Source organism: Acinonyx jubatus, chromosome D1 (genome assembly GCF_027475565.1).
Source record: "Acinonyx jubatus isolate Ajub_Pintada_27869175 chromosome D1, VMU_Ajub_asm_v1.0, whole genome shotgun sequence".
NCBI lineage: Eukaryota > Metazoa > Chordata > Mammalia > Carnivora > Felidae > Acinonyx > Acinonyx jubatus.
This window is the reverse complement of record NC_069390.1, coordinates 87,710,712-87,724,779: the sequence shown is the minus strand read 5'-3', so window position 1 is coordinate 87,724,779 and position 14,068 is coordinate 87,710,712. Positions and strand designations below refer to the sequence as shown.

Sequence of the window (14,068 nt, the reverse complement as noted above, 5' to 3'; positions counted from 1 at the left end):
AATTTCTAGCTAACTGAATTTGAATAGCCAGTAAGATCTATAGTGTAAAGGGAGTGAAATGTAAGTTGTGCTTAGAATACTAAGGCAAGTTAGGCTCACTCTCCAGGAGGTTGATTAATATTAATCGACAGGCATGGGACTACTTATCAACCTAGAGGATTAGTGTATGTGGACAATGGATCTGCTCCATCTGACACTGAAGACTGAAACTATCTTCAGTACAAGAATCAGTTTAAGTACTTTACAAACGTGTATTCCTGAAAATAGAGAGGAGCTCTGTGGTCAACTGGAATATTAAAATCTGTGTAGAATAATGGCAATCACTGTGCAGCACAGTGAAAAATGAAGGATAAGAGCATATTAAGAACAGACTAGAATCTAAGAGATTAAGAGAAAATAAAATTTATATTGCTGGTATAACGGATACCACTATTTTTGTCTCTGAGAAGATAATGGGAGAGGACGTAGAATACATAACATGTATATGTGCTACAAAACTAGTGTTAAAGGGGATTAGAGGAAGTTTCACCACAGAAATGCAAACAATTATAATAGAACATTATGAAAAACTGTATGCCAACAAAGTGGACAACATGGAAGAAATGGGTAAATTCCTAGAAACATATAAACTACCCAAACTGAAACAGGAAGAAACAGAAAACTTGAACAGACTGATAACCAGCAAAGAAATAGAATCAGTCATCAAAAACCTCCCAACAAACAAAAGTCCAGGGCCTGATGGCTTCCCAGGGGAATTCTACCAAACATTTAAAGAAGAGTTAATACCAATCTTTTCAATACATTCCAAAAAAACAGAAAGGAAAGAAAACTTCTAAACTCATTCTATGAAGCCAGAACTACCCTGAGAGCAAAACCAAATAAGGACTCCACTAAAAAACAGAACTACAGGCCAATATTCCTGATGAACATGGATGCAAAAATTCTCAATACTAGCAAACCAAATCCAACAGCTCACTGAAAGAATCATTCACCACGATCGAGTGTGATTGATTCCTGGGCTGCAAGAGTGGTTCAACAGAAGAAGTTTCACTCGTCAGTTTTAATTAAAAAGAATAATTCTATTACAATGGAAATTGTCATCTCATTTTTTTCATGGATGCAAACTTTGAAATTTGCTCAAATCTCCAAATATAGAAATGAGAAAAAATATAAAATTGAAGAGATTAAGGAGACATGGTTTTCTGATAGAACAAATGAAGAAATGGCATTTAGGAAAACATTTACAAAAATCAATATGGATATTATTTCCCACTTCATCCAGACTATATTACTGAAAATTATGGTTATCAATGTGCCTTAATTTTGAAATAATTTAATTTTAAGAAATTACAACAGGAACGAAAAAGAAAATGCCAAATAAGTTTTTACCGTAGTCTCTGGATATTAGAGGCAACGCCAGAGAGACGATATATTCCATCCACAATGCCATATCTCTCAATGAATGCTGTACAGCTTTGAAGAACCTGAGGAACTAAAGACAGGGTTTTAAAAACAGATTAAATTGGGAGTATTCTGTCAAAACAAAGTTGACAAAAAATCAGAATGTCCTAGTTTTCATAAGCAAAAAAAAAAAATCTGTAAATTAAAATTATAAGGGGCAGAGATTAGTCTACTACAAAAATTGATGAAGACACGTTTACTTATTTTCACATGTAAACTAGACAACTGGTACCTGAATATCAAGACCAGCTCTCTCCCATTACATTTAAGTGTTAACAGTAAGTGAAAGAATTCATATATTAGGATAGTTATGTGTAAGTGTAATGGTAAGTAACAGAATTCATGTTACCAGGAGAGTTGTAACAGTTTTGCTGAACTTCACACATAGAAAATGGATATAACAAAGCTAGTGCTTATCCCAACATTAGGCAATTATCACTGCCTGTAAGTGTTCCAATTTCCTACTTAAAAAAAAAAATTTTTTTTACATTTATTTTTGAGAGACAGAGAGAGACAGAGCACAAGTGGGGGAGGGGCAGAGAGAGAAGGAGACACAAAACTGGAAGCAGGCTCCAGGGTCTGAGCTGTCAGCACAGAGCCTGATGTGGGTTTTGAACTCACAAACTGTGAGATCATGACCTGAGCCGAAGTCGGTCACTTAACCCACTGAGCCACCCAGGCGCCCCCCAGTTTCCCACTTTTAAAAGTTTCTTTCATCTGGGGCACCTGGGTGGCTCAGTTGGGTAAGAATCTGACTCTTGATTTTGGCTCAGGTCATGAATGATCTAATGGCTTGTGAGTTTGAGCCCCACATCAGCTTCTGTGCCGACAGTACGGAGCCTGCTTTGGTATTCTCTCTCTGCCCCTTTCCTGCTCTCTCTCTAAATAAATAAAAATAAACTTTAAAAAATAAAAAAAATAAAAGTTTCTCTCATCTTTTCACAGTTAATGCTAATTCTGAATTTTATCCAATAAACAAAACACCAACATAAGGCAAAGGTCAACCTGACTTCAGGTAGAGGGAATCTTTTAATTTCCTGCCTGTCTTTACATTAACATTGCTGATGTTTTGACTTAATATTATCAGTTAATCATAAAGGACACTGTAGCAATAAGCAAAAAAAAAAAAAAAGAAGGGGTACTCTCTCTGGTTACCTCACTAAAGACCTGATACAAACTGACAGCTAGTCCGGCCTATAGTCTAGAAAAGACCATTCAAAGTACATAATTTAAAAGTTTTTATACTCATTCAAAAATGTACAGTAGCTGAAATTTGAACTTTGTCTTAATGTCTTAATTGTCTTACTGACGACTGATGAGTTTACAGGCTTTAGCATAACAATGTTCATTTGATAGTGTTAGTTAAAAGAATCCATGAAAGGAAGGTTGGGAGAGCATTATTTGGTCTGCAAAAAACTGCTATACAAAGGATGAAACATTCAGATTGGCAAATGAAACAACTGAGATATTTTAATTAGGTAATTATAGCTAATGTATTTCATTTACTGTACAGAATATTATTATAACAGACCTTTATAAAAATTTTTTAATGTTTATTTACATTTGAGATAGAGACAGAGCATGAGCAGGGGAGAGGCAGAGAGAGAGACACACGCAGAGAATCTGAAGCAGGGTCCAGGCTCTGAGCTGTCAGCACAGAGCCCGATGCGAGGCTCGAACCCACAAACCGTGAGATCATGACATGAACCAAAGTTGGAAGCTTAACCGAGTGAGCCACCCAGGTGCCCCTATATCAGACTTTTCATCGGTTCTCCTGCCTCTTTTTTGTCCTTCCTGCATTCCATCTTTTAAATTCTACCAGATCCTATAATTTAATTTAAAATTTAAACTCTTTAGCTTTGAATATTTTTTTAAAGCAGCTATATTATTGAGCATGTAATAAGTGCCAAGCTAAGTTTTTTACAATAGATGCCTCAATTAGTTCTCACAAAAATCCATAGGAAAAGCTCTGTCACTATTTTGAGAGGAAACTGAGTCTTACAGACATGAAGTTTTACCCAAGGGCAAACAGGAAACAACGGATGAAATGAGATTCTAATTTAAACAGTCCAAGTACAAAGCCAATTTTTAACTAAGGCAAAATACTGCCTAGAATATAAGGTCCTTCATGGTTTGCACTTACATTATTAATTTCACAACTCTAGGCCAACTCAAGTCTCTCCTCTTTTGCCACACAAAGCAGCCATTTTATAAGTCCCTCAATTTCCTAGTGGAGAAAAACCAATTGCCTCTTCTGGGATTCTCTTCGTACTATCATCTTCTTATAGAAAACTCTTGGCTGTTGTTGAAAACCCAACTGAATTTTCACTCTTAAGCAAGCCTTCTTTGAATATTCCTAAGGAGAGCTAGCTGCACTATGTTCTAGGTGCCCAAAGAACTATGTCATTTTGAAATATTTGCTTGTTTATACAACTATTACCCTTTACTAGTCAAGCTCTTAAGGAGCAAAAAGCATGTTTCATCCGCCTTTGTATATTCAAAGTCTGTGTCTGGAAACAAGGTACAAATTTAGCAAATGAATTAATCTATAACTGCCCTTATGAGCCTGAGAAAGTCATATGATCAAGTCAGCAGAGCAGGGCCATCTTAGTTTCCATAGGAAACTGTATTCATTTTCAACTGTATGCTTTCTATCATCTTAGTAACAAGAAAAATATCTTTACGAACTGGAGTTCTAGTACTAATACTGCTCCATCAATGATAATCTCAATACCTTAGGTTTCTATCCTTACAAACTAGAAGTAAAATAATAAACTGGGACCTGGAAAATTTCTACCACCTACTTCAAAGGAAATATATTTAGAGATTATTGGGATAACCAATATAATTACTTAAAGAAAGGAAGGAAAACAAAGCTGTAATTTTTTTTCTTAAAAGACACTTCTCATTATGCATTCTCCAAATTAGCATGCTAACTGACCCAGGTACTCAAAGCCCTTCAGAACACAGGGTTTTATTTCTGTATTATCAGGCTCTCTTAGGATGCATTATAGAATTTTCATAAAAATAAGCTACCATCTCTTAAAAAGTATAGATTACTTTCTTGGGACTCTCACAACCATGTGATAGTAGATGCATACTGGCTTATATTCTCCTAAATAAGTAGGCAAACTTTGAATTAAAGGTCTTTCCCTGATAATATATGGCTGAGGCTCCACAGACATAATACATCATGGAAAACATCTGAACTGTTTAACATTTTATGTTCCCTGGGCAAAAAGACTGAGTGTTCCCAAAACAATCACATAGTGGGGCTTCATAAATAAAATTACATAACTGAACAGTGCTATTACTTAGAATTTTAAGACAGATGAATGAGAAAGTTATTTAAAATACGTAGTAAAATGAAAGAGAAAAGCATAAACTGATTTTAAAGAAGATAGTAGAAACTGAAGAACAGGGTCAGAAGATAAAAAGAGAAAAGATCTGGTTTCTCTTTTCACGAACATATAAGAAAGCAATATGCGAACCCCTTACATTATTAGAAGAAATCCTAGTTTTAAAAAAGGCATCTTAATAACCATCTTTTCCCCCAACACCATCTAACAAACCAGCAAAGTGCACATTAAACAATGACCCAGTCAAAACGTAGCATTAGAAAACCTCCACACCGGTTCTACCAAAAGAGGGCAGGACTTTAAGAATTATTCCCACACTCTCCAACAGCATTCTTCTGATCCATTTTTACTTAGTATTTTTAGTAGTTTTGATGTCATCATGACAATATAATAAGTACATGTCTAAATTAAAACTGATGACATTTAAGATTAGAACCACAGCTAAAAGAAGTGTGTGGTAAGTAAGTAGGACACGGACTGGTCTTTGATTTTTCTTGACAGCTGTGGTTTCGTGTCTCTTCTCTTCATTCACTCACTCACTCGCTCATTCATCAACCATTTATTACAACCCTTCTATATGCCAGGCATCAAGCATGCATTCTGTGATACAGATGAAAGAGTCAAATTCCACTCTCTGAGGGGTGGCTTCTAGGCCAGGAGGACACTGGTACAGCCTTACTTGTTAGAACGTGTGTCATCGTTTTTGGTTATGAAAATAGGATTATCAAAAGGGATACTTTCATGGGTTATTTGGCCTTGTTATTCTCCCCCAGTGTGCTCTGATTATAAGATCTCTGTATATTTACAATAGTGTTTTTGGGTTTTTTTTGTTTCTAAGCCTCTTGCTCAGGGACACCTGGGTTGCTCATTGGGTTGAGCGTCCGACTCTTAATTTGGGTTCAGGTCATGATCTCACGGTTTGTGAGAATGAGCCCCATGTCAGGCTCTGCACTGATCCTCTCTTCTCTCTGCCTCCCCACCAAGCCACCAAAGTAAATAAATAAATGTTAAACAAAAAAGCCTCTTCCTCAGACACAGAAATGTGCTCAGGCAACAGCTTCCTCATCTTGAGTTTTAAAATTTCTGTATTTTGTAGCAACTCTAATTTTTTTGGTAGAAAACCAAGTTTTCTACAAAGTTCTCACTTTTTTTGCAATTTCATTTCAAATCTCATTTTTAAGGAAATTTGGTTTCAAGTACGTGCAGTAAACAACATAAATCCTGTAAAAAAAATCCATGACACCTGAAAACTTTGTTCCACTAGAATAAATTTATCATAGTTTAGGGAATGTATGAACACTCTAGTTGTTAAATCTGTTGTTTTTCAGAAAGAAATGATATATTGGTACCTGTCTTCTACTATCATACTTACTAAGAATGGAAACACACCTGAAACTTCTAAGTACAACTAAAATGTGCTGAATTGATGTGTGAAAGCTAAAAAGCATGGCAGACCAAACGAGAAAACATTCCTCATATTAATATCACATCCAAGCAGGGTTGAAAAAAATGAGACACAAAAGAAATAAAAATTAAAAAGAGATAAAAAAGAAAAAAGAAATATAACAAAAAACATTTGACTCCATAATTAAGGATGCCTATGTAAATGACAAATTACCCACACAAAAAGTACTATATGAGATTTAAAAAGAAATCAGTTCTTTAGAGAACTGTGATACAATCTTTAAGCAACTCAATTACAAGCATTGTGTTTTGTGGTAGCTGAAATGCTGTAAGATCATTCTGAGTGAATCCTGGTACTAAAGGATTTTTTTAATGCCTTGTCAGGTTCCTACAAGATTTCTTACAACACTTTGTATGGAAGAAACAGGTCAGGTTTGTCACTTTCTCCAACAGGGAGGTGTTCAAAAGTTTAGAAAGTGGTAACAGCATAATCTTTCTATAAAATTAATTATTCATTAGGAATACAGTTGAGAGAATGAATCACTTAGCAAAACAGCACTCCAAAATGAGCTTTCTTATTAGAAAATCTGGTACAAAATCTATTTTATATAGAATAAGAACACTATTTTACAGTCCAAACTAAAACAGAATAAATATGAGGAAGAATGATTATACACATTTTAAATTATATCTATCTAGCCATCCATATTTATATCTCATGTCTTCTCACAATTATGTATATACTATATAAATATATCATTCTTCCTTGTGATTATTCCTTTTGACTTGAAAATACTATTATATATATTCAATTCTATCTTTTAATTTAGACTTTAAAATAATCGTTCTCTCCTATACAAATGCACACATGATTGTAGTTATAGACTATGTACAGTATATATGAAGTCTCAAAATCCTAAAAAGCTTCTTTTTAATGTTTATTTTTGAGAGAAAGACAGTGAGTGGGGGAGGGACAGAGAGAGAGACAGAATGAGAGTGAGAGAGAGAGAGAGAGAGAGAGAGAGAGAGAGAGAATCTAAAGTAGGCTCCAGGCTCTGAGCTGTCAGCACAGAGCTCAACATGGGGCTTGAACTCATGAACTGGAGATTATGACCTGAGCTGAAGTTGGATGCTTAACCACATGAGCTACTCAGGTGTCCCTCAAAATCTTAAAAAGCTTCAATTCCTCCACGTTTATTAAATAAAAGACAAACTAATAAACTATTTTACTATTAAAAACCATCTTCTTTCCAAAAATTTTAGTTAATACATTTCGAAGTTTTCCCTTTTCTGGTTAGCCCTTATTTGAACATTCAAATGCATATACTTCATATGGATACTTATTCTTCATTTTCCACTATCCCTGATCAAACAGGAAGTAACTTTAGTATGTTAACTACAATATACCTTACCTCAGTCTTCAAGGTTTCTGCCTTTTAAATTTCACCAAATTACCATTACATTCTAATGGTACAAATTAATTTTTGCTTCTCTAATCATTTGAATACAGACTTTTCCTCTGGACAGGCCTTTAGCGGAGTTTTTTCTTCTCAGATTATTAATTTCATTTCTAATACTCTTCTAGTGCTTTTTTCTTCTTTTTTAATTGAAAAAAGGACAACTAAGAAAAAAGTTATGAAGATATTCCTATCTACATCAAATACTGTACCATAATTGTATTCAATTTTACATCACCTAAATATACACACTTTCAAAAGGGTGTATATAGAACATTTTTCAAATTTCTACATTATATTCAAACTACAATTTCGATAGCCTCATAATTTATAGAATAATTTCCCTACAAGTTGAGGATTCAATTTTTTTGCTCTTATATCTAATGCTATAATGAATATTTTTGCTCCTATTGAAAAGCAACTTTAGTACAAATCCCTAAGGAAAACTGCTACATAAAGGGAACACTATAAAGTCTCTTGCTATAAAGTGCCAAAATGTTTTTCAAAAAAGCAGTAATTCACAGTAATTCACAAATTTCCCTTATTGGTAAAAATCACTGCTATTTTTAATAGCACTGAATATCATATTTTAGAAAAACAGTTGTGATATTAATAATGTTTACCAATATAAAATGGCATATCAAATTTACACAAAGATACATTTATGATTATGAATAAGCAGAAATACGTTTGGTATTTTAGATACCATCTATCTTCCCTGTGAAAATTATATGTTTTATCTTTTCTCAGTTCTTCTACTCAGGGGCTTAATTTTCTCACAAATCTGAATGATGTTTTCATACACTTTATTAGGAACATTTTATCATATCCAAAAACAGATTACTTTCTGTCTGAGGTACCTCTCCTTTGCATTTGTCATTTTCATCATATGGAAATTAGGTACTTGAGCCCACCCCTTCCTTTATGTTTTTTTTTTAACCTGAGAAAAGCTTCATCCCTCTTTGATCGCAAAAAGAAATCATTTCATGTTAGCATTTCTATGAGTTTAAGATAGTTTTATACACTTGGAATTTTCAGTGTTATAAAGTAAGAATTTTTTTCAAAATTGCTATTTCATATTCTGTCCCTCTCTTTCTCTATATATACACATACATAGTTAATAAGTCACCCCCACCCCGTGAATGTAAAGTATGGTTTTAAGACCATACTTTATCACAGTGGATTCTTATCTATAGTAAGAACTTCTGAACATTCCAAGCTATTTCATTCATATCTCATTCTCTACACTAATAACATTCTATTTTTGCATATTGTTTTAATGTTTGGTAAAGCTAGATGCCTCCTATTCTATCACTGATTTTTTTCTACCACAGCGCTGCTTGATATTCCCCAATGGTTTATTTTTCCATGTGCATTTTGACTAGTTAAAATAATAATCCTCAGGTTGTTTTTCAGAAACTGCATTAAGTTGACATTAGTTTGGGAACAGCACCTTTTTAAAATTTTATTTTAGGGGCACCAGGGTGGCTCAGTCAGTTCAGCGTCTGACTTGGGCTCAGGTCATGATCTCAAGGGCTTGTGAGTTTGAGCCCCGTGTCGGGCTCTGTGCTGACAGCTCAGAGCCTGGAGCCTGCTTCTGATTCTGTGTCTCCCTCTCTCTCCGCTCCTCCCCTACTTGTTCTCTCTCAAAAATAAATAAAAACATTAAAAAAATAAAAAATAAAATAAAATAGTATTTTACCTTCTCCTTCAAGAAACATGGTATAGTTTGTATTAAATTCATATTATAAACACACTGTTACGCTTTTTTTTTTTTTTAATGTTTTGAGACAAGAGCGTGTGCATGCGGGGCAAGGGCAGAGAGAGAGAGGGACAGAAGATCTGATGCAGGCTCTGTGCTGATGTGGAGCTTGAACTCAGGAACTGTGAGATCATGACCTGAGCCAAAGCCGAAGTCAGACACTTAACCAAAGAAGCCACCCGGATGCCCCAATACACTGCTATTCTTTAAGCAATGAGTAAGGCCTTACTTTGAACTTGATGTTTATTGGTACTTAACACTAGTTTTCACTAGTGGCCTTTTAAAAACGTACAATGGGTATTTCCCATCAGGATTCAGAATTTCACGAATTATCTATTTCTGCAGGTAGATACTTCTTTAATACAGGATCTCTAAAGGAGATGGTAGAGAAAAGAATTATTTAAAAATTTTTTTTTAACTTTTTCCTTTCTTCCTATCCATTCATCCCCTGCATCCATTTAGCCAATTACTGAATTCTTGAATCAGAGTTTAATTTAGAAAGAAATTTAGGGGCTCCTGGATGGCTCAGTTGGTTAAGCTGCCGACTCTTGGTTTTGGCTCAGGTCATGATCTCATGGTTCATGACTTCGAGCCCCACATCAGGCTCTACGCTGACAGTGTGGAGCCTGCTTGGGATTCTCTGTCTCCCTCCCCTCTCTACCCCTCTCCCACTTGCTCGGTCTCTCTCAAAAATAAATACATAAACTTAAGAAAAATTTTAAAAATAAAAAAAAAATTAATTTTCAGCTACACCAGTGGGAGACTGGTCTTGGTATTTTATAGTCTCAAGAATTTGACTTTTTTTTTCAAAATAGAAATTAAATAAATAAGTTACAAACAAGTGAGAGGAAACACTGGCTGAGAAAGCAGTCTGGACAGATATAAAAATAATGCAGACTAACAGTGCTATTGTACCCTTTGTGTGAACGTCTTACTTACCCATCCCAGGCAGATCACAAGCAGCTGTGAGGCCCAAAGTGCATTCTTAGAACTTCTCTATTCTCAGTTATCTCACAACTCAAAGGAGTATGTGAAAAAGTTCAATACATGCTGCGGAGCTTAAATGGAATAAATGGTGCTTGCTTAATCTGCTTCCAAACTGATTATCGACAAGCAACATGGAGAGGTCAGATGCTGAATTTATGAGGTTATAAGTTCTATTTTTACCTTCAAAACCAGAATTCAGAAGGTGCTCCCCCAGGTCACAACCAAACACCCTCTCTTTCAAGATCCCCCGCTGCTTCAGCTTCTGTTTTGTGGGACGAGACTTCATGAATGTGCGCAGGAAAGTGATGAGCTTCCCGTGCTTTTTGGACACTGAAAAATAATAAAGAGGAAATCCCTCAGTTGTGGCAAGTGGTTACATTTTTATTTGGTGTGAAAAAAAACAGCAGAGCTCTCAACAGGCTGACTGCAAAATCATCTATTACATGCACATTTTATATTCTGTAGGAAATTTTCAGTACAAGTTTAGGCAACAGTTGCATTATAAATGGCATAATTTTACATCTTCTTCTCACCAACCTTTGATCTTACCTGATGCAACTGTCAATATATTTAAGTATTTACTTAATATTTTTATTATAATATATTAATATATAAATATATAAATATAATATATAAATATAACAATATATTTAAGTATTATAATCTGTGACCTATAAACCAAGCTTAGTAAATGAGCTATCTTCCCAATGCATATACCCAAGGATGCTACAGGATTATGGCTGGGACCCGAGTTTTACTCTGATATATTGCTTTGGAAATCTTTATAATAAGTAAGACCTTCAATGATGTAAACGTGGTTTGCATTTCTAGTCTATTTCTAAAATGTTTTACTTGATGGTTAGAATTTTTAATATATTTATAACCTGGAAAGTAAAACAAAAAAGAAAGAATTCCTTCTTTCTTATTTTATAAAGAGGACAATGTCATGATATAGAACACACTTGTCAAACAGCTATATAAAACACATACATTAAAAAAACCCATGAACTCTTCTATTAACATCCATCTATAGTATACTAAATATATCACCTTAATTGCTTTTAGGTAAAGGTGAGAAATAAGTAGATTAATAAGAAGTAAAATATTTCCACTGATCCATATAGAAAGACAACAGCAATAAAACTGAAAGCAAACAAACAAATCCCCCAGAAAAATGACTTCTGGAAAGTACAGCCTACAGGAAAATCTACTCTAAAAGTCAACATACCACAACTACCATAAACTCAGAGATTAGCTGTGGAATAGAAGACTAATAAGCCACATGGCCTCAATCCTACTCAGTTTGCAGATGGTTACTGGGAGTCTTACTGAATCCTACTATGTATAGATTCTTGAATGAACCCAAATCTTAAATCCCCTGAACTGATGAAGCCTCCTGTAGGAATTCTGTGCACAGACAGAACGTGTGGCCTGGGGACCACAAGATGGCCTTAGATGGGTTCCTACAGATTGAACCAGCCACTTGTCCTCCATGTGTTTCTGTTTTATAAGAAATATTTATATTTCCAAACATCATCTTTTCTATGAACTGCGCAAGGGTGATCAACCACACTGGTTTGCCCATAACCAAGAGGTTTCCTGGAACATGAGACTTTAAGTGTTAAAACGAGGAAATTCTAGGCAAACTGGAACAAGGTAGTCATCTTAGATTGTACACAGATTACACGGGGAATTTATTTTTTCGATATCAATTATTTGAAATTTACTTGGAATTGTCAGAAAAATTTTGATGCTATCTCTTCTGACATGTCCTAAAACTCTAGGTAAATTACAACCTCTCTTGTATCCTAGATTCCTTGCTGTAAATTAAATGATACGCTCTCTTACCTGCTGGTGAGACATTGATAGCACTCTTGGGTAACTTCAGAAGTACGTCGCACGTATCATAGCATTACTGTATTAAAAAAGTCACTGGACTTGTAGGAGCTCTATTCTCCCCTAGTTGTTAGCACAGAGTGTGCTACGAATCTTTGTTAAAGAGTGGCCATCAAACGATTTCTATTCATTTTCAGACATTTTCTACATAAGCTTTAAAATAATTCTGACAAGATTTATCTAAAAATACAAATGAGTTTGGTTTGCAATAATTTAACATTGGATTTCTATATGTACTTTATGTATTTTTATACATTAACATTATAGTGATAAAATTCTACAATATTTTCATTATTACTACCCAGAAACTGGGTGTATCATCATTTTTATGAACCTCTTATCTCTCTCAGTAAAATTTTCTAATTTTCTTTATGAAAAGATACACTCCACATAAATCTCCGGTTAGAAATATTGTAAGGTATTTTACATTTTTTTGCTGCTCTTGTAGAATAACACTTTTCTTCAATTATGGCTTTAACTGGTAATTACTGGTACGTCAGAAAACAATTTTTTTATGTATAGTTCAAATCTGATCATTTACCATACTCTCAACAATTAAAAAAATTTTTTAATGTTTATTTATTTTTGACAGAGAGAGAGAGACAGAGAGACAGAGAGAGAGAGAGAGAGAGAGAGAGAGAGAGACAGACAGACAGACAGAGTGTGAGCAGGGGAGGGGCAGAGAGAAAGGGAGACACAGAATCCGAAGCAAGCTCCAGGTTCTGAGCTGTCAGCACAGAGCCTGACGCAGGGCTCGAACTCACCAACTGTGAGATTATGACCTGAGCTGAAGTCAGCTGCTCAGCCAACTGAGCCACCCAGGCGCCCCTCAACAATTTTAAGAAGAATGTAGTTGATCCTTTTGGATTTCATGGATATATCATTGCATCAAAGCAAATATGATCATTCTATCCTTTTTCTGATAGAAATAAGTTTTTATTTCTGTTTCAGATTTTAATAATTGGCCAGAATTCCAAGATACAATGTTAACAGTGGGCATTCGTATTTTGGTAACAAATTTGATGAAAATGTCTGTTGAATATGACAACTGTATACGTATATGATGTATACGAGACAGCATTCTTTTAGTCTCAGATCTCCAAGAATGTTTCCTAGGAATGGGAATTGAACTTTAAGTATAATTCATTCAGCAACAAACCTCTAAATGCCTACTATATCTTAGGAACTGTTCTGAGTCCTGAGATTACACTGGGGAACAACTCAGGTGAGCTCCCTGCTGTCACAGAGCTTACCGAGAGAAGAAAGACAATGGAACAATTAAATACAAACACCAACATAGCGAGCATTTATTTTATATTAGTAAGAGCTAGCAATTGCACAAGTGTTTATATTTACTAACCATTCACTTCTCATAGAGCCCTGTAAGGAAAATACTACTACTATTCCCATTTTCAAATGAAGAAACTAAGACACAGAGTGCTAAGTAACAGGTCGAAGGTCATATAACCAGGATTCAAAATCAGGTGGCCTGGCTCAAAACCCAAGCTCTAAGCCACTGTGTGGTACTGCCTAAATTAAGATAACCAGGTAATTTCAGACTGCTTTTAACTGCCCATAAGGAAATGGAGTCAAGTGACAATGTGACTCTTCAAGAGAAAAGAAAGTACACTGGATAGGGTGGCCAGGGAAGGTGTGAAGAAGTCACATCTGATCTGTAAGGCACTGGGTGTAGACGGCAAGGAAGACAGTATGGTCTGAAATGAGGAAGAAGAGGTATGCCA

At 35.1% G+C, this 14,068-nt stretch overlaps 1 protein-coding gene across 15 annotated transcripts in view; it reads right to left on the bottom strand.

Annotated features, from left to right (window-relative positions):
- Positions 1-14,068, bottom strand: part of ARHGAP32 (Rho GTPase activating protein 32) — a 298,406-nt gene that overhangs the window by 32,249 nt on the left and 252,089 nt on the right. For all 15 annotated transcript variants that reach the window (XM_053203873.1, XM_053203879.1, XM_053203876.1 and 12 more), the window contains 2 exons: positions 10,611-10,760; positions 1,390-1,492 (listed from right to left, as the gene is read on the bottom strand). In XM_053203873.1, coding sequence (XP_053059848.1) covers positions 1,390-1,492; positions 10,611-10,760 — 253 coding nt within the window. The remainder of the gene's footprint in view (positions 1-1,389; positions 1,493-10,610; positions 10,761-14,068) is intronic.